This window comes from Fomitopsis serialis (assembly GCF_022376445.1).
Source record: "Fomitopsis serialis strain Sig1Antser10 chromosome Unknown B0H18scaffold_11, whole genome shotgun sequence".
Taxonomy (NCBI): domain Eukaryota; kingdom Fungi; phylum Basidiomycota; class Agaricomycetes; order Polyporales; family Fomitopsidaceae; genus Fomitopsis; species Fomitopsis serialis.
Genome location: NW_025954971.1, coordinates 216,674 through 234,154, shown reverse-complemented (window position 1 = coordinate 234,154; position 17,481 = coordinate 216,674). Strand labels below are relative to the sequence as shown.

Here is a 17,481-nt window from a genome sequence, read left to right as displayed (position 1 = left end):
GCAGGACAAGGTGAGTTATGTGATCCCTGTCGTTAAATGGCTATTCTGAGACGGTAGATTCGGCCAGCACATGATCTTGGTTCATTGGTTCAACGGTTGCAAGCAATGCTACCGACTGTTCAGTCGGGCGCAGGGGCAGCAGCATTATGAAAATTGTCCTTTGACCTCCCCTGGCATGACCAGAATGGGTCAGCCTGTACTTGAAGAGCATTTTCAACCACCGAAGGTATATCTGATATCTTCCTGTGTTTGTGGGACACAGTTGCTCACGAGGACATCACAGGATATCCCGCGTATCCAAGCTCCGAAGGGGAAGAAGGGGAAGAAGGAGAAGAAGGAGAAGAAGGAGAAGAAGGAGAAGAAACAGCCGGGATGGCGCTGCGAACTCTGTAATATAGGATTCAGCAAGTTGAAGGCACTGCGTCAACATAGCCTCGTAACACCCTCGCACCCGTGTTGCACTATCTGTAACATGGGGTTTCCTAGTGCCAAGCACTACAAGAAGGTATGTCACTACGCTTTGTGATACTGATAGTTGGACTCTTATGCGTTATGGCCTCCTTGTCAGCACACGGCGAAGGTTCATTCAACGCCCCAGTCAAAACCGCAGCTCTCCTTGGGGTCGCTGCCACATAGTATACCGGTGAATGCGAGCAATACCAATAACAGTAGTCTCAATTCTCATTGGACTGTTCACTGGGTTTCAACTCTAGGATGTCCCGGACCAGCCACTCGCTAGTAGTCGCATTCAAATGTCCACGGGACTTCTCGTCGACCCCGTCCAGGTTGCGGAGGGCATCCAATGCTCACCGTCGTCAGCGAGTGCCACCGTATCAGTGTCTGTGACCTCTCCTACGACCACTCCCGCGCACGGTGGCCCAGCTATTCAGCACAGATGTTTGATATGCAATCTCACATTCAGCTCGGAAGACGAGGCCAGCACACACTACAAGACGTCTCCGGTGCATCCCTCATGTGCTAGGTGCGAAGATTCCTTTCATGATAAGGGCGAACTTTCCCGGGTGAGTCACAGCGCAATCATCGTTCGGACTGTCGAGCTCACCTCGTTGACAGCATCTTCAAGCCGTACATGGTTGCATCTTCTGTAGTTGCGGAGTAATCGTCGAACTCGATAGGGCAGCCGCACACTACAAGGCATCTTCATGTCACCCAGAGTGCTCCGATTGTGGAGCCGCATTCAAGGATGCTCCTGCACTGCTTGAAGTGAGCTGGTTATATATCGTTCCAGTGACCCCAGCTGACTGCCGCGTAGCACCAAATATCCGCCCACTCTGACCAATGTTGTCTGCGATGCGACCGCTGGTATCCGACAAAACCAGATCTGCATCGACATCTCTTCGAGTGCTTTCCCGCGGCACCTCCTCGGTGCATGAAGTGCAAGCAAGCATTTCCACGGAACGCGGACTACCTTGAGGTATGTGGCAACCTTGAAGCCTTGTAATGTCCATGAACACTTATTCGTGCTCATCTATGTAGCATCTGGTCGCAGTGCATGACTCTCCGGAGATGCCGGCAGAACCAGCCATAAAGGTAGGGGCGTCAATACCATATTTGTCGGATATCTACTGTGCTAACAAGGCCTGAAATTTTGGCTGCCTGCAGAACAATGTGGATTCGCGCTCTCCAAGAGAAGACCAACAGAAGAAAGTGGAATTGCATCGTTGCGACCACTGCAACTTAGGTTTCGCAACCGAGCTAGCGCTCAAGGAGCACAATCTTGAGACGCCTTTGCACCCGCGTTGCATCCTCTGTCAAAAGGGCTTCCTGGTATATGAGGGCTACGTTAGCGTACGATGACTGAACTACCGTAGCAGGCTTTCATTGACATTCTGTCCTACAGCATATGGTGGCCATACATCCGTCCTCCAAGTTGCGGCCCCCACTCCTCCCGCTTTCCCCATCCCCGGTGAGTAATAACAGGTTTCGACCATGTGACATCGACTGCTGATCGAGTGTGTCGCTGCATTTGGACTTCAGACAACGCATGCTGCATCGCAGCCGAAGGTTGTCCTTGGAGGAGACTGTTTGCAGGGATGTGAGGACATTCAAGTCTCTCTGAGCTGCTACGTGTTCGTGTTACTCATGCAGATCGTTTCCTTAGCAACGGCCGAATCTCAACTCCCTGCTAATGCTCCGGCTATGCGCACTGCGATCCCGGCGACTGTCATACATGATCTTCAGGCAGCGGACAACGCGGGGCTGTCTAGCGAGACCGGTCGCAATTCTGGTAATCTGACTCAGGCAATGCTCGAACGAGGGCATCCGGCTAAGTTTAACGTCAGTGCAGTCCTATCGTCATAGGTCATCTATTGATGGTCAGTATTCACAGCTTGAGACCGATACAGGATCGGTCATACCAGTCGACTCCTCGTCCACCCGGGCCAGTTCGGAGGCGGGCGTCTTATTTGCACAACAGGCTCGACCGCACCCTTCGAACACAGCCGTGCAGTGTGAAGATGCTGACGAGCGCGAAGAGGAGTCTTCCTCCGACACGTACGATTACATCCAGTGAGCTTTTACGCGAAACATTACCTATCCTCGCGATGGCTGACTGTTTTTGCAGTGCTAACGAGCGATCTACCGATGTCAACGCGCGGGCGATTCACGAGCGACCTGATAGCGTCATCAGCTACATCACAGAAACGGACCTGGATTCGGATGTTCCGTCTATCAGTTCTTCAGCGCGACTGCCGGATCCTACGGCTGTCCAAGTCTCTTCGTCATCGAACAACGCAACAAGGGACATGTACACAGAACAGCTCGACCACCCCAAAGACACGATGTCCCAGTCCTATGTCAGCGCGCCGCTCTCGGATGCGTGCACTCATGGCCTATCTACTCGCTCTGAAAGCATTGATATCACCATGGGCTTCGCCTCATGCCCTGTAGCCTCACCATCACTGCTCATGTCCGAGCCGTCGCCGGATGCGCCGTCTATCAGCACAGGACGAAATCGCGGTTCGATTCCGTCAGAATCGAGAATGTCAAAGACAGGTCAGAACAATGGTCTCCATTAACTGCTTGACACTACGTACTGAACTACTTCTGGTACACCGTGTCTCAGTCTCGAACGTCATGGTATCCATAGCCACTGCAGGGCAATCATGCCGCAGCCATGCTCATCCAGTCACGAGCGCTCCTCCCCAAGTCCAACCCGCAGGCCCGTCGTGGCACTGTCGGAGTTGCGGGAAAGACCCATGCGAGGACCCGACGGCGACGCAATGCGGGCACATCCATCAGGAAAAAACCCTCCCGTGAATGCGCCATAATGCACTGTTATTCTGCGGAATAGACAGTAATGACGTATGTTCCCGAGTTTTTTGAGAATAGCTTTTGTTAGCTAGTCCCCTCTCTTTCCAGTACGAATGCATAAGTAATATGGTGCATTCCGGAGCATGATCCGCTATTACTGTCTCATTGACTCGTAGTATTTTGCTAGTAGCATATTCCCTCGATGCTATGACAGACTTTACAGTTGATTGACAGCACGAATTGAGATTGAGCAACATTCAATTCATTGGGTGATACACTACGGAGCACAAAGACGCAAGGGTACTATACAGGCAGTACTGGGAATGGTATGTGATTACGTCTCGATTGTTCGAATCTACTCATCGGGTATATCATGCCAGTCCTATAAAGGCAAGGGCTGCGAATGAAGTAGCATGAGCTGTGCATACTAGTGACGAAACTACTAACCGGGTATTAGACGAACTCGCCCACATGCGCATACGACTCGGCGGCAGGCTCACAATCATGCGTAATGTCGATTCATCGACGTGTTCGGTGTGCGCGATGCTGAGAACACGTGAGGTAGCTTGTATCTGGTCGTGGCTTCGAACATCGCTGACACAGGCCTGCTACAGAGCTTCCTCTACTATCGGCTGCGTCATCCACGCAAGGAACATCCGGATTGCCAGGCCTCTCGAGGACGCGGAGGGCGGCTGCGTGGAGCGTTGCGCACCAACAAGCAGGCAGGTTCGCAGCCAGGCGGGCCATCATCGTTGCAATGGTTGGGCGACGAGAGCGAGCGTCCGTGCGAGTGGAGCATCGCACACGTGGCAGTACTAGTAGAGCCATTTGGCAGACACGGCGAGAAGGATGGAGAGGAGGAAGATGTGAGCAGTGTGTCGGTCCGACTCGGGCCAGCTCTGGACTGTAGGCACTCACTCCGTGAACGGATCAGATGCGTACATCGTAGGCGAGCGAGACAGGCAAGATGACAGTACCTTGCCCACACAAGTTGGTACACGACAGTAGAGCCCCTGTATGCCAGCATGCAAGATTCACGTATACATGTCAGCAGGATTAAGACGGACAAAATGTTCTACGCACAACTTGTTGGACTGGAGCCCCATGTGGAGTCTACGCAGCAGCTAGCTGAGAGCGAGCGAGGTAAGGGCACGAGCGGCGATGCGTAGCACATCTGTGGTGCTCAACTGGGAGTGGTAGGAGGCCGTTCTGCATGGCAACAGCAGCTATGGGGTGGCATTTACTTGATGGAGGTTGGAGCGGCAGCGTGCGAGTAACGTGAATGTGGGCGGGTAGTTGACTCGACAGTTGACAGAACGTTGAGTACTGAGTACTGAGCAAGTGGATGCTCGAGAGTCGACGTGGCGTTGTAGCGACGTGGTCGATCAAGATCAAGTTTAGGGCAGGTCGTAATCTGACTCTGCGTAGTGGCGCCGTGTCTCTTGTCTCTGCTAGTCTCTTCCTCGCGATCCTCAACGCCCGATGTAGTACTACGCAACAAGCCCGCTGACTTGACAGTAGACGGATGCGCGGGAGGATACGTGGCTCAGGAGCCTCGCGAAAGGATGAGCACATGGTACGTACCTGCTGTCCATTTCACGACAATCTGTCTGCCCTTCCAGCCCCGCATCCCAACGCAATCCCAATGCGCGTCGTGCTCAGACGGCAGCTCGGGTACACCGTCGGCGTTCATCGGATACTCCAGCATGATCAAAGATCGCAGCCCACGTCGTGCTGTACCGCGCTGGGACAGCTAACCATGACAGTCGGTACGTCCCTGTTGGTGTGTGTGTACCCGTTCTGACAACCATTGGCAGCCCGTGACCTCGATCCCCCGCGCGCATTTGCAGAGCAAACGCCTCCGAGCACTGTTGCCCGGTACGTGACGGTCACAGAGGTCTCCCTCTCCCTCTCGCACTCCTTATCTCTGCTGACTCCTCTGCACGCCACCGTCTCAGCTCCCTCGCCCTGCCCATCACCCGGCCCGTGCCTCAGAAGCAGGCCACGCATCGCGTCACGGTCAGAATGTACCTTCAAAAAGGTCAGTGCGTGTGCTTCCGTTGTGACCACTAACCTCGTCGTGTCCGCACTTTTGGTAGTCAGCTCAAACGCGCGTCGCAGCCCATTTCGAATAGGTGAGTGAACACACGAGCCTGTTGGTACTGAGGTGGACGGGCAGACAGGCGGTTGAGTAGTGCGAGAGAGGACGGGCTAACCACGGGGAAAACAGGTAAGTGGGTGATTGTATATGCTGTTGTTTGTGCTGACGAAGGTGTTCATTCCGCCAGCATTACCTTCAGCACCAGCATTTGCTTGTCTATCCACCCGCCGCTTTCTTCTGTCCGTGCTTCCTCTCTTTCGCCCGCGCTTCCTTTCGCCCGCGGTCGCACGGCCTTTCGCACACCCGCTCGCACGGCCTTTCGCCCCGCCTGCTCGCCCGCCGCCCAACTGCTCGCGCTCCCTCGGCAACACGCATGGCGACCGGCAGCATGCACTGTGACGAAGACCACCACAGCCGTGCCCGCGTTCAACACGAGGATGGACTGACACCCAGCAATGCAACACGAGACGAACGTACCTATGCATACTCGCAGCATGACGACGACCCGCCCGCTCGCGCCATCTCGTCGTGCTCGCATGCGCGAGCCTTCGTAATGGTGACCATTGCCTGTGCGGCTGTGCCGGATGACTCGGATTCGCTCGTAAAACTACCGCAGATAGCGGAAACTCCGGCGCATACCGCACTTTCAGCAGTCAGGGTTGGTGATGACAACTGTCAGGCTGCACGAGAAGTACGTCCTACTCGAGGTGTAGCTTAAATAATGCAATATATCTTGTTACGAAGGGTCTACGAGTACATTGCATACACCTCAATGTTCTTGCGTCCTTTGCCTGAACGACTGATTCTGGCAATTACGTGGCTTCTCGTGCCATATGAGTATTTCTAGCTCGTAGCGAGAACTCAGTAGCATGTGCTCGTATTGCATTGTATTACGAACAGATTACGAATGTATGCACAGACGGTGTGTACAGTAGTGAATAATGCTGTGAATAATGTCAGAATAGTGGAGTATAATTTGGATGCTGCGTATTGTCGAGAATGTGAGCCAACACACCGTAATTCTCCGGAGAGGTTTTTCCTGATGTCTTCTGCCACAGGTATGTCATTGGCCCACTGTGACTGGTATCGGCGCGCTCATTACGTCGTATGCTTAGCTGCATCGTGAAAGAGATCGCGGAGAAGATGCAATGTCCTGTATGCCATAAGCTATTCCTTCTGAGGCTCCACGCTTGATGGATTCCTTGTTGATCGGCGGATCCTACGTGCATTAGCCTTACACTCTTTCTTGAACTGTGTCGATCTCCGTCTGCCTCGTATCTGAATACCTTTGCAGAGTATCTCATGAGCTACATCGTCAGACAGTCCCTAGGAAGAGTATCCGTAGAGCGGCTTGTTGCGCAAAAAAAGCTACCTAGTGAAGATCAATCCGCGGTGACGTGGTTCTACGTAGCAGAGTGCATCAAATTATGGCGAAGCGCATATTGTGCATCCTTTGAAATAGGTTCAACGGCGGGATTTGTCAAGACTCAAGGCTGTCGAGCAGTAATAACAATTTAGGCGAAGATGTCGTTGTCGGTTTCTCTCAGCTACTGCTCGGTAAGCTTGAAGTTTTGGTCCCAAAATGAATAACAATTGCAAGAGATGTTCAGGCTCTGTGACGACATAAGATGGGCCGAAACTGCCAGTGAGTTAAGTAGGAGGTCTCCTCATTATACAACTTTTGTCGAGCTTGCACCGACCTGCAAGTGACTGTCTCGCTCTGGGATATACCACAGCTGCCTTTCCATGCTCCATCGCGACAAATCTTTACGACGCAACTCGAATCTCGCAGAGCGCGTCTCGTGCAAAGGCCTTCAGCCTGTCGAAGCCACGCAGCCAGAACCTAAGACTGTCTAAGACTGAGAATGTACTGCAGCGCGAGGTTTAGATCATAGTTCAAGACCTTGCGCAACGCGACACACAACTCACCAGCTGAGCGACTTTACTGGCGTTGACATCGCCAGTGTTCGTCGCTTGCGCAGTTACCTTCGCGACGACATCGTACAAGCTGTTGCTTCCGTGACCCGTCAGATCCCTCGAAGAGCTAATTCGCCTTGTGAACTGTAGTGTTGTCCGCCAGAAAGACGTCTTCGACGCTGATCTCACTGCGTGAAAACGTGTGAGTACAGCATACCGCAGCCGCACTCGAAGCGTAGTGACACTGAACCAGCAGTAGTCAATCAGTGGTGATCCGTTTGACGTCGGAGGCGAGTAACTCACGTGGCGACTTGGACTTCCTGCTGCAGATCTTGCGAAGGCCACGGTGACGCGGAGGCTCTTCAACAGAGGACCTACAGCTCGCAACAAGTCCCGTGTGCATCCCTGCGAGTTATGTTATGTTACATGTCTCGCGGATGTGCACACAGTATGTCGTGGCCTAGTCAATATTGCATAGGTGTCGTGACTCGTGAAACCTCCGCCAGGAACACTGACTTATGTCCGTTTGCTGAATCACTGCAGTACATACCTATTGGGTCACAGCTGTTTCCAAACCGATAGGCTCCTGCCCGCACAAATGCGCACAAGCGGAAGACGTCAGGTCTTGACTTTAGGTGACCCGCACCCTCTGCCGTTCGACCTCAAGGTCTGGCTCGCCCTTGACACTGCTGGTTTTAATGGGTAACACCGAGACTCCGCTTCTGTGAGAGTCTGGACATCGGGCCTATCGATTGGGAAACAGCTGTGAGCGACGGGCTTGATGGACGTATACATGCATCCAACGGTCATAAGGCATGGCCCAAGGGAGACGGCCCTGAGGATCATCTGGTCGTAAATCGCATACCCCCGGCGAAGCGTTGTGCCAGTGTGCATATTGTGTCTTCCGAATGGGCACAAGAGGCACACGTTCACCGCGCCTGAACTCTCTTTGCAACCGCTACGGAAGCAGGGTCAGAGGGGTCACAAAGAGCAAGATAGTACACAAGATCCACATCATATACACAGCATTCGTCCGATCAGAACGCTTGAAGCCGCAAGAGGAACAGTTTGTTGCAAACCGGACACTTCATACTCTCGGCGATCTCCCTGACGATGCACCTACACGTTCGTACATCAGTGTCAGCAAAAGTACTGAGAGGTCAAGGGCGTGACGAACTTGTAGCAGAAGATGTGTCCACACTGTGTTGCTGTAGGGTCCTCGCATGGGTCCTTTCCGCAACTCCGACAGTGCCAGGACGGGCCAGAAGCTGTGGACCTTCCTTGAGGGAGAGCGCTCGCGACTGGCTCGGAAGGAGCAGGAGTTGGGCTACTCATGCTCGTTGCTACGGACACTGTGATACTTGAGACTGGGGCGGAACGGCACAGAAATAGTTAGTATGTTGCACGAAGCAGTTCGTGAGGATCATGTCACTTACTTTCCTCCGACACTGTAGAACACGATGAAGTCGAGCTCCGGGTTCGTCCTGTGCTGACGGGCGGCGCATCCGCCGACGTGTTAGATGCGATCAGCGATGGCGAGGCTGCCGTACGAGAGGCGGACTCCATGCTGGTGTTGTCGATGCTTTCAGGGCGAATAGTTAGGTCACAGGTGCACGCATCCGAGAACGGTGTACTAATGTAAGACTCGGACATCGTATCCTGGGGATAGACAAGCTGTTCCGTGTCCATGTCTCTTGCTGTGTTGTTCGACGAAGAAGAGGCTTGGGTGGCAGTGGAGTCCGACGGTCGCGCTAAGGAACTGGCGGACATGACAGCTGAGTCTACGTCTGTAACGTAGCTGATGACGCTGTCAGGTCGCTCGTCAATCGCCCGCGCGTTGACATCGGTCGATCGCTCGTTAGCACTGCAAGAGAAGTCAGTTATCGCGAAAGTATGTAGCATTTCTGCATAACAGCTCACTGGATGTATTCGTACGCGTCGGAGAAGGTATCTTCGCGCTCGTCAACATCTTCGCATTGCACGGCTGTGTTCGAAAGAGCCCGAGCTTGTGCAAATAAGGCGTCCGATTCCGAACTGGTGGAGGCGAGGGAGTCGAATGATATGACAGATCCCGTATCGCTCCCAAGCTGTATATATACTGCCCTTCAGTAGGCAATTCGCCCAACGCTACAAGACAGCACTGACATTAACCTCAGGCGTCTTGACGGGATACTCTTGTTCGAGCATTGTTTGAGTCAACGTGCCGGCATCCCGGCCGGTTTCGCCAGACGGTCCCACATTGACTGCTGCCGGAAGATGATATACCGCACTCGCGGTGGCCTCGGCGTCTCGAATTGGAGCATCGACTAGCACCTGAGGCTTCACCGATGCTGAGAAGATGACCCACGTAAGGGATACAAACAAATAGTGCAGCTGAGCGACACTCACACTCCACCGGAGGGTCACCTACGTCGACTACTTCGGGCACCGCCGTAGCTGTCTCGCAGTTCGATGCAGACGCGCCCGTTCCCGCTGTCTGTGAGCCGGCACCAGGGGCTAGCAGCCAATGTTAGAATAATCATCCCTCTCCGGGAGTTTCGGAGACTCGCCTAGCGGCTCTGATTGTTGGACGTTGGTCGATGGACCAGCCTGTACGGCCTAGAGTTCCGAACGAAGAACTTGATCAGTACCAACGACAAACAGTTGGACATATACGATTGTCGCGCACCTGCGGTGACGGTCGTGGAGGAAGCTTGGGCAGTATCTCGGCCCGTGGATGTTTGTTAATCATATGCTGTGTGACGGAATGCAATGTGAGCGAACGGATCGCGATAGTGGCGACACTGACTTACACGCTCATAAGGCCCGTACATTGCGTAAGCTTTATTGCATTGGGTACAGCACGGGTGCAGAGGGGTCTGGCGGTTATGTTTCTTGAGCTGCTTCGACTTCTTGAAGCCTAGATTACAGTGGTCGCAGCGATACGGTGGGGGCTTCTCCTGTTTGTTCTTCTGAGGAGGTTTGGAAATCGCAACGACCTGTAAAGACAGTCTCATCAATGCATATGCTCGCAGGTTTGCTTCGGGTAATGGATCTACCTTCGTGGGTGCTATGGTCGTCGTTACCTTCGAGTTATGTACCGCAGCCACATGCTAAATCAGCATGTATCAGTCCGTGATTGGGGAATTTGAGTCTCTGAGGTCGCCACAGACCTGAAAGTACTCTACATGTCCGACGAAACCTTCCTTGCACTGAAAGCAGCGAGGATGTGCACTGCACTCGAAGAAATGCCGCTGTAGATCTGGCTTCGTAGGGTACCAGAGGTCGCAGCGAAGACAATAATGATCATAATGGGAGGATCTGTAGTGCTACGAGACGATCAGGGTAGACGACCGGAACGGTAAATATCAAGCTCACCACATTCAACGCGGGAGCGTCCTTGAACGCTGCCCCACAATTGATGCACTTGGGATGACACGAAGATGCCTTGTAGTGCACGGACGCATGGTTGATTTCGAAGATTACTCCGCAGACGCAGATGTCACACGCATGCGCAGTTTGCAGATGCTAGCGCCGACGAACGAGGTCACTGAGTCAACACGACTAGGGAAGCTCATGTTGCGACTCACCCGGGAAAGTTGACTCTTATCTCGAAAACATTTCGCGCACTTCCCGCAGGATGGGTGTACGGGAGACCACTTGTAATGAGTGTTGAGCTCATTATCCGAACGGAAGGACAGATCACAGATTTCACATCTGCACTCCATGGCTGGGTCGCCAGGCGGGTATGTGGTCGCGGGAGCTGTGTCAAACGTTGCCCTCGCTGCGCCTGCAGCAGCTGCATCATTTAATGCCGACACTGACGCCACGGCAGTCCTTGAGGCAGGAAGAAACACCGTAGTCCGACCGTACGGCATGTCGACTTGGTACGAGTCATGCTTTTGAGCTAGTGTGTAGCTGAGATCACCCGGATCGTAGCTCTTGTTGTCATGGGGGAAGCTGAAAGGTTTCCGACCTTGATAAAGGCCGTGTTGCCTTGCCTTGCTGTGGCTCCACAAGGCAGAGACATCGCGGAAGCCTTCACCACAGTCGAGACAGGTGAACGTCCCAGACATGGTCGCTGATTGAGGTAATGGACAGCAGTGCTGGGAAACAGGTCGCTTGCTTGTCCGGTCCTATGTGGCCTAAGTATCCCCCGCGTACGGCATGCGAGCGGCTGGGACATCGTCGCTTCGACTTCGCAGACTGAGCCAAAGCCGACAGCGCGTGACGTTAACGAGCGTCGTCGAGTCGATATGGGCATCTCGCCAACGAGAACCATTCCCTGTAGATAAATATTGTCCTGAGACGCAGGGCGAAGCATTCAGTCATCAGATGGTGTCGACACACAGAGCAGCGGGTCCAATGGAGACGTAGAGAGCACCGAAGTACAAGTAGCAAGGAAACATGTGTAGACGCCCGAGGTCCTACTAGTAGAAGCATTCTGCTACATGGGCGCTAGCGACTCGAATCACGTCTGTGACGGTACGCCCGCATCCACTGCCAGTCGCAGGAATATTGAAAACATTGTTGATTGGCATTTGAATGTGTCGCCGCGACAAATAACGTATGTACCAATTCATCCTCTACTTATGGCCGAATGTCAACGATTTCTGCTCATGCTGTCGCGTGCAGCCTCAGCAAGAAGAGTCTGTTACATACAGGGCACTGCATCTTGTCCGATATCTCACGGACGATGCACCTATACAGATTTCGTCGCACCATCAACATTGTATGCACCATTTTCAATGGCATGTACGACAGACGCACCTATAGCAGAATATATGCCCGCACATCGTCGCGGTAGGCTCGTCGCACGGGTTCTTTAGGCAGCTCCTGCAGTGCCACGACACACTCTGCGGCGGCGCTGACTCTGGTGTATGCACAGGGGTCGTTGATAGTGGTGTCGACGATGCATCGGATGCTTAGAACTCGTGAGTGATGATACAGCTTGAAACATCACTGCTTGCCGCTTACCTTGAGTCTGTGTCGCATGCACATCGCCTGAGTTGAAGTTCTCGCGTTCACTGTCTGTACCATCAACGGGAAGTACCCATTTTCCCCCTTCGAGGGCCTCTCCTTCCTCCCGGCCGACATGCTGATCGACAGACATAGGCTCTGCCTCATCTGAGGCGACTGTTTCCACGGCATCTGGTGGCTGGACCGTAACAACTACATGCTGTTGTAGTTGTTGGACGGCTCTGGATCTGACATCTCCGGTCTGGGGGATGTCGACAGGAAACTGGATTCCGGTTATTTCTGGGAGTCGACCTGCATGAACAACTCAAGCAAGTAGTGTCGTTTCGAGGGGGCACTCACGTTCGCTGGGAGGGTCTCTCCCGTCTTCATTCTCCGATATGCCTGTCGCAGAGATGGGCGACTCGGACCGAGGTGCGTGCGCTTCCACTGCCTTTTTGCCCGAATCCGACGCTGCCAATGGCAGTTCCTCAATCTCGTGGAGTGGGTCCTCCATGGGTTCGCAAGTTTCGTCCAAGGGCTTCAGCGGTTTGGTGATGATTAATGGGTCAGAAACGTCCTAGAGGTTAAGGTGAACAGTAAGTCAAATTGATAATCGATTTGCCAGTAATAGCTGCTTGCTCACGGTTGGACGAGGTAGAGCCGATGCGGGCTGAGCTAGCGACTGATTTATCAACGATGGATGAACCTTCGCCATGTGCTTATGGCGCATTAGAGTGACAACTGGCTGCTAGAGTAGTGTCGCACCTCCTTGGAAAGCTCGTCGTCAGCAATGCCTATCTGGCAAATGGTGCAACACGGATGCATGAGGTTATGGCGCGCAAGCGATCTCTTCTTTATGAAGTTCGTATCGCATAGGTTGCAGTGCCATTTACCTCTCCTTCGTCGGAATTTAATTCCCTTGGGCGACTGCAAAGCCGCTTTGATCTGTCGTTCTCTTGCGGTGAGACATAGCTGGGACTATCGAAAAGAAACCAAATAGCACCTCTGACGATGCAACACTCTCAGACTTGCTGGCTGCCGCCTCTCCAGGCGAATGCAAAGGAACACTTTGATAATGCTGTTGCAGCTCTTGCGTCGTATTGAACACTACGTAGCAACGTTTGCATCCCGTAGTATCATGGACAGAAAATATGTGCTAAATGCAATATCCCGAGTCAATACTGGACGTTCTTTGAAAGCAATGAACTCGCCTCTCGGAGCGACGATCGATCCTTGAATCCGACTTTGCAATGTTGACACGTGGGATGGAACACAGAATGCAAATAATGGTCGAGTAAGTCGCTTTCGCAGCCAAACTGTGTCTTGCAGAATTCGCATCGCACACTCATATCCTGCTCGCTTCTGGAGCCTCCGGTACTAGCGGAAGCGATGCTGTTGGATGCCATGCACGGCTGGGTAGTAGACGATGAGTTCAAGTTAACAGTAGCGCGTGTATCACTGCTACTGAGCGCATCAGGAAAAACCTCTCCGGAGAATTACGGTGTGTTGGCTCACATTCTCGACAATACGCAGCATCCAAATTATACTCCACTATTCTGACATTATTCACAGCATTATTCACTACTGTACACACCGTCTGTGCATACATTCGTAATCTGTTCGTAATACAATGCAATACGAGCACATGCTACTGAGTTCTCGCTACGAGCTAGAAATACTCATATGGCACGAGAAGCCACGTAATTGCCAGAATCAGTCGTTCAGGCAAAGGACGCAAGAACATTGAGGTGTATGCAATGTACTCGTAGACCCTTCGTAACAAGATATATTGCATTATTTAAGCTACACCTCGAGTAGGACGTACTTCTCGTGCAGCCTGACAGTTGTCATCACCAACCCTGACTGCTGAAAGTGCGGTATGCGCCGGAGTTTCCGCTATCTGCGGTAGTTTTACGAGCGAATCCGAGTCATCCGGCACAGCCGCACAGGCAATGGTCACCATTACGAAGGCTCGCGCATGCGAGCACGACGAGATGGCGCGAGCGGGCGGGTCGTCGTCATGCTGCGAGTATGCATAGGTACGTTCGTCTCGTGTTGCATTGCTGGGTGTCAGTCCATCCTCGTGTTGAACGCGGGCACGGCTGTGGTGGTCTTCGTCACAGTGCATGCTGCCGGTCGCCATGCGTGTTGCCGAGGGAGCGCGAGCAGTTGGGCGGCGGGCGAGCAGGCGGGGCGAAAGGCCGTGCGAGCGGGTGTGCGAAAGGCCGTGCGACCGCGGGCGAAAGGAAGCGCGGGCGAAAGAGAGGAAGCACGGACAGAAGAAAGCGGCGGGTGGATAGACAAGCAAATGCTGGTGCTGAAGGTAATGCTGGCGGAATGAACACCTTCGTCAGCACAAACAACAGCATATACAATCACCCACTTACCTGTTTTCCCCGTGGTTAGCCCGTCCTCTCTCGCACTACTCAACCGCCTGTCTGCCCGTCCACCTCAGTACCAACAGGCTCGTGTGTTCACTCACCTATTCGAAATGGGCTGCGACGCGCGTTTGAGCTGACTACCAAAAGTGCGGACACGACGAGGTTAGTGGTCACAACGGAAGCACACGCACTGACCTTTTTGAAGGTACATTCTGACCGTGACGCGATGCGTGGCCTGCTTCTGAGGCACGGGCCGGGTGATGGGCAGGGCGAGGGAGCTGAGACGGTGGCGTGCAGAGGAGTCAGCAGAGATAAGGAGTGCGAGAGGGAGAGGGAGACCTCTGTGACCGTCACGTACCGGGCAACAGTGCTCGGAGGCGTTTGCTCTGCAAATGCGCGCGGGGGATCGAGGTCACGGGCTGCCAATGGTTGTCAGAACGGGTACACACACACCAACAGGGACGTACCGACTGTCATGGTTAGCTGTCCCAGCGCGGTACAGCACGACGTGGGCTGCGATCTTTGATCATGCTGGAGTATCCGATGAACGCCGACGGTGTACCCGAGCTGCCGTCTGAGCACGACGCGCATTGGGATTGCGTTGGGATGCGGGGCTGGAAGGGCAGACAGATTGTCGTGAAATGGACAGCAGGTACGTACCATGTGCTCATCCTTTCGCGAGGCTCCTGAGCCACGTATCCTCCCGCGCATCCGTCTACTGTCAAGTCAGCGGGCTTGTTGCGTAGTACTACATCGGGCGTTGAGGATCGCGAGGAAGAGACTAGCAGAGACAAGAGACACGGCGCCACTACGCAGAGTCAGATTACGACCTGCCCTAAACTTGATCTTGATCGACCACGTCGCTACAACGCCACGTCGACTCTCGAGCGTCCACTTGCTCAGTACTCAGTACTCAACGTTCTGTCAACTGTCGAGTCAACTACCCGCCCACATTCACGTTACTCGCACGCTGCCGCTCCAACCTCCATCAAGTAAATGCCACCCCATAGCTGCTGTTGCCATGCAGAACGGCCTCCTACCACTCCCAGTTGAGCACCACAGATGTGCTACGCATCGCCGCTCGTGCCCTTACCTCGCTCGCTCTCAGCTAGCTGCTGCGTAGACTCCACATGGGGCTCCAGTCCAACAAGTTGTGCGTAGAACATTTTGTCCGTCTTAATCCTGCTGACATGTATACGTGAATCTTGCATGCTGGCATACAGGGGCTCTACTGTCGTGTACCAACTTGTGTGGGCAAGGTACTGTCATCTTGCCTGTCTCGCTCGCCTACGATGTACGCATCTGATCCGTTCACGGAGTGAGTGCCTACAGTCCAGAGCTGGCCCGAGTCGGACCGACACACTGCTCACATCTTCCTCCTCTCCATCCTTCTCGCCGTGTCTGCCAAATGGCTCTACTAGTACTGCCACGTGTGCGATGCTCCACTCGCACGGACGCTCGCTCTTGTCGCCCAACCATTGCAACGATGATGGCCCGCCTGGCTGCGAACCTGCCTGCTTGTTGGTGCGCAACGCTCCACGCAGCCGCCCTCCGCGTCCTCGAGAGGCCTGGCAATCCGGATGTTCCTTGCGTGGATGACGCAGCCGATAGTAGAGGAAGCTCTGTAGCAGGCCTGTGTCAGCGATGTTCGAAGCCACGACCAGATACAAGCTACCTCACGTGTTCTCAGCATCGCGCACACCGAACACGTCGATGAATCGACATTACGCATGATTGTGAGCCTGCCGCCGAGTCGTATGCGCATGTGGGCGAGTTCGTCTAATACCCGGTTAGTAGTTTCGTCACTAGTATGCACAGCTCATGCTACTTCATTCGCAGCCCTTGCCTTTATAGGACTGGCATGATATACCCGATGAGTAGATTCGAACAATCGAGACGTAATCACATACCATTCCCAGTACTGCCTGTATAGTACCCTTGCGTCTTTGTGCTCCGTAGTGTATCACCCAATGAATTGAATGTTGCTCAATCTCAATTCGTGCTGTCAATCAACTGTAAAGTCTGTCATAGCATCGAGGGAATATGCTACTAGCAAAATACTACGAGTCAATGAGACAGTAATAGCGGATCATGCTCCGGAATGCACCATATTACTTATGCATTCGTACTGGAAAGAGAGGGGACTAGCTAACAAAAGCTATTCTCAAAAAACTCGGGAACATACGTCATTACTGTCTATTCCGCAGAATAACAGTGCATTATGGCGCATTCACGGGAGGGTTTTTTCCTGATGCATATCATCGTCAATGCACATCAGATCGTCATTCACGAAGATCTCACCTCTGGTACAGGTAATATGCTGTGCTCGGGCACAGAATCAGGACCCTTCCGATGATCAGGTATGTCCTTGTAATGCTTCTGCAGGGCGGCTTCCGTTGGGAATATGCGATAGCATCCCTTGCACCCGTTGGCGCCATGGACCAATACCATGTGCTATCCGAATCGACATTCGAATTGAGAAGTCATCCCATGAAGAACTGCGAAACTCACCTTATTGTGTTCAGAGGGGCCCTCGAACGTGACACTGCAAGGCTGACATCTGGGATGGTACACGGAACGGAGGTAATGGCGAACTAGCTCGCCATCGCCAACATACCACACTCTACAAAGTTCGCATTCAACACTGTCGCACCACTCCTTTGCAGCGCCCCTTGTGAGCCAAGATACGTTTGAAGCCATGGCTGCCTGGGAAGGCATTGGTGTCGTCTCAGTAACAACGGACTGGTCACTAGGGGTCACCGTGGGGTTTACAGATGACTCAGTGACTGTCGTTGCCGCGACTTGAGATTGTTTGTTCATTGTACAACGTCTAATTATGTGCTTACCATCGTTTGACTGAGAACCTGAAGT

General features: G+C 53.3%; 5 protein-coding genes across 5 annotated transcripts; 2 read left to right on the top strand and 3 right to left on the bottom strand.

Moving 5' to 3' along the window:
* Nucleotides 1–184: 184 nt before the first annotated feature.
* B0H18DRAFT_1115937 (uncharacterized protein) lies at nucleotides 185–3,038 on the top strand (the record flags this gene model as incomplete). The annotated part of the gene is made up of 12 exons (XM_048033335.1): nucleotides 185–226; nucleotides 284–505; nucleotides 569–643; nucleotides 714–1,022; nucleotides 1,075–1,224; nucleotides 1,274–1,435; nucleotides 1,498–1,551; nucleotides 1,624–1,809; nucleotides 1,862–1,927; nucleotides 1,999–2,298; nucleotides 2,351–2,529; nucleotides 2,585–3,038. 12 exons carry the CDS (start codon nucleotides 185–187, stop codon nucleotides 3,036–3,038), a joined length of 2,199 nt encoding a protein of 732 aa, XP_047897124.1.
* Nucleotides 3,039–5,291: 2,253 nt separating this feature from the next.
* B0H18DRAFT_987287 (uncharacterized protein) lies at nucleotides 5,292–6,131 on the bottom strand. The gene is made up of 3 exons (XM_048044836.1): nucleotides 5,562–6,131; nucleotides 5,457–5,503; nucleotides 5,292–5,408 (listed from the first exon to the last, which is right to left on the bottom strand). Exons 1-3 carry the CDS (start codon nucleotides 5,910–5,912, stop codon nucleotides 5,378–5,380), a joined length of 429 nt encoding a protein of 142 aa, XP_047897123.1. The 5' UTR covers nucleotides 5,913–6,131; the 3' UTR covers nucleotides 5,292–5,377.
* A 2,197-nt stretch (nucleotides 6,132–8,328) lies between these two features.
* Nucleotides 8,329–11,346, bottom strand: B0H18DRAFT_952390 (uncharacterized protein; the record flags this gene model as incomplete). The annotated part of the gene is made up of 12 exons (XM_048042103.1): nucleotides 8,329–8,410; nucleotides 8,728–8,775; nucleotides 9,060–9,155; nucleotides 9,212–9,378; nucleotides 9,437–9,621; nucleotides 9,680–9,767; nucleotides 9,960–10,025; nucleotides 10,084–10,269; nucleotides 10,357–10,383; nucleotides 10,444–10,599; nucleotides 10,649–10,798; nucleotides 10,861–11,346. 12 exons carry the CDS (start codon nucleotides 11,344–11,346, stop codon nucleotides 8,329–8,331), a joined length of 1,737 nt encoding a protein of 578 aa, XP_047897122.1.
* A 456-nt stretch (nucleotides 11,347–11,802) lies between these two features.
* On the bottom strand, nucleotides 11,803–12,681 carry B0H18DRAFT_51757 (uncharacterized protein). Its single transcript, XM_048038398.1, has 4 exons — nucleotides 12,590–12,681; nucleotides 12,248–12,512; nucleotides 12,041–12,143; nucleotides 11,803–11,972 (listed from the first exon to the last, which is right to left on the bottom strand). Exons 1-4 carry the CDS (start codon nucleotides 12,617–12,619, stop codon nucleotides 11,888–11,890), a joined length of 483 nt encoding a protein of 160 aa, XP_047897121.1. The 5' UTR covers nucleotides 12,620–12,681; the 3' UTR covers nucleotides 11,803–11,887.
* A 1,307-nt stretch (nucleotides 12,682–13,988) lies between these two features.
* Nucleotides 13,989–14,828, top strand: B0H18DRAFT_987279 (uncharacterized protein). The gene is made up of 3 exons (XM_048044835.1): nucleotides 13,989–14,558; nucleotides 14,617–14,663; nucleotides 14,712–14,828. The coding sequence occupies exons 1-3, from the start codon at nucleotides 14,208–14,210 to the stop codon at nucleotides 14,740–14,742; spliced, it is 429 nt and encodes a 142-aa protein (XP_047897120.1). The 5' UTR covers nucleotides 13,989–14,207; the 3' UTR covers nucleotides 14,743–14,828.
* Nucleotides 14,829–17,481: the final 2,653 nt, after the last annotated feature.

Coding starts and splice junctions, on each gene's coding strand:
- B0H18DRAFT_987279 (XM_048044835.1), top strand. CDS start 14,208: ATGCGAGCACGACGAGATGGCGCGAGCGGGCGGGTCGTCGTCATGCTG. Junction 14,559..14,616: donor TGCTGGTGCTGAAGGTAATG/CTGGCGGAATGA, acceptor TCACCCACTTAC/CTGTTTTCCCCGTGGTTAGC. Junction 14,664..14,711: donor CTCTCGCACTACTCAACCGC/CTGTCTGCCCGT, acceptor GTGTTCACTCAC/CTATTCGAAATGGGCTGCGA.
- B0H18DRAFT_51757 (XM_048038398.1), bottom strand. CDS start 12,619: ATGAAGACGGGAGAGACCCTCCCAGCGAAC. Junction 12,513..12,589: donor GAGAGACCCTCCCAGCGAAC/GTGAGTGCCCCC, acceptor ACCGGAATCCAG/TTTCCTGTCGACATCCCCCA. Junction 12,144..12,247: donor GCATGCGACACAGACTCAAG/GTAAGCGGCAAG, acceptor TGCATACACCAG/AGTCAGCGCCGCCGCAGAGT.
- B0H18DRAFT_987287 (XM_048044836.1), bottom strand. CDS start 5,912: ATGCGAGCACGACGAGATGGCGCGAGCGGGCGGGTCGTCGTCATGCTG. Junction 5,504..5,561: donor TGCTGGTGCTGAAGGTAATG/CTGGCGGAATGA, acceptor TCACCCACTTAC/CTGTTTTCCCCGTGGTTAGC. Junction 5,409..5,456: donor CTCTCGCACTACTCAACCGC/CTGTCTGCCCGT, acceptor GTGTTCACTCAC/CTATTCGAAATGGGCTGCGA.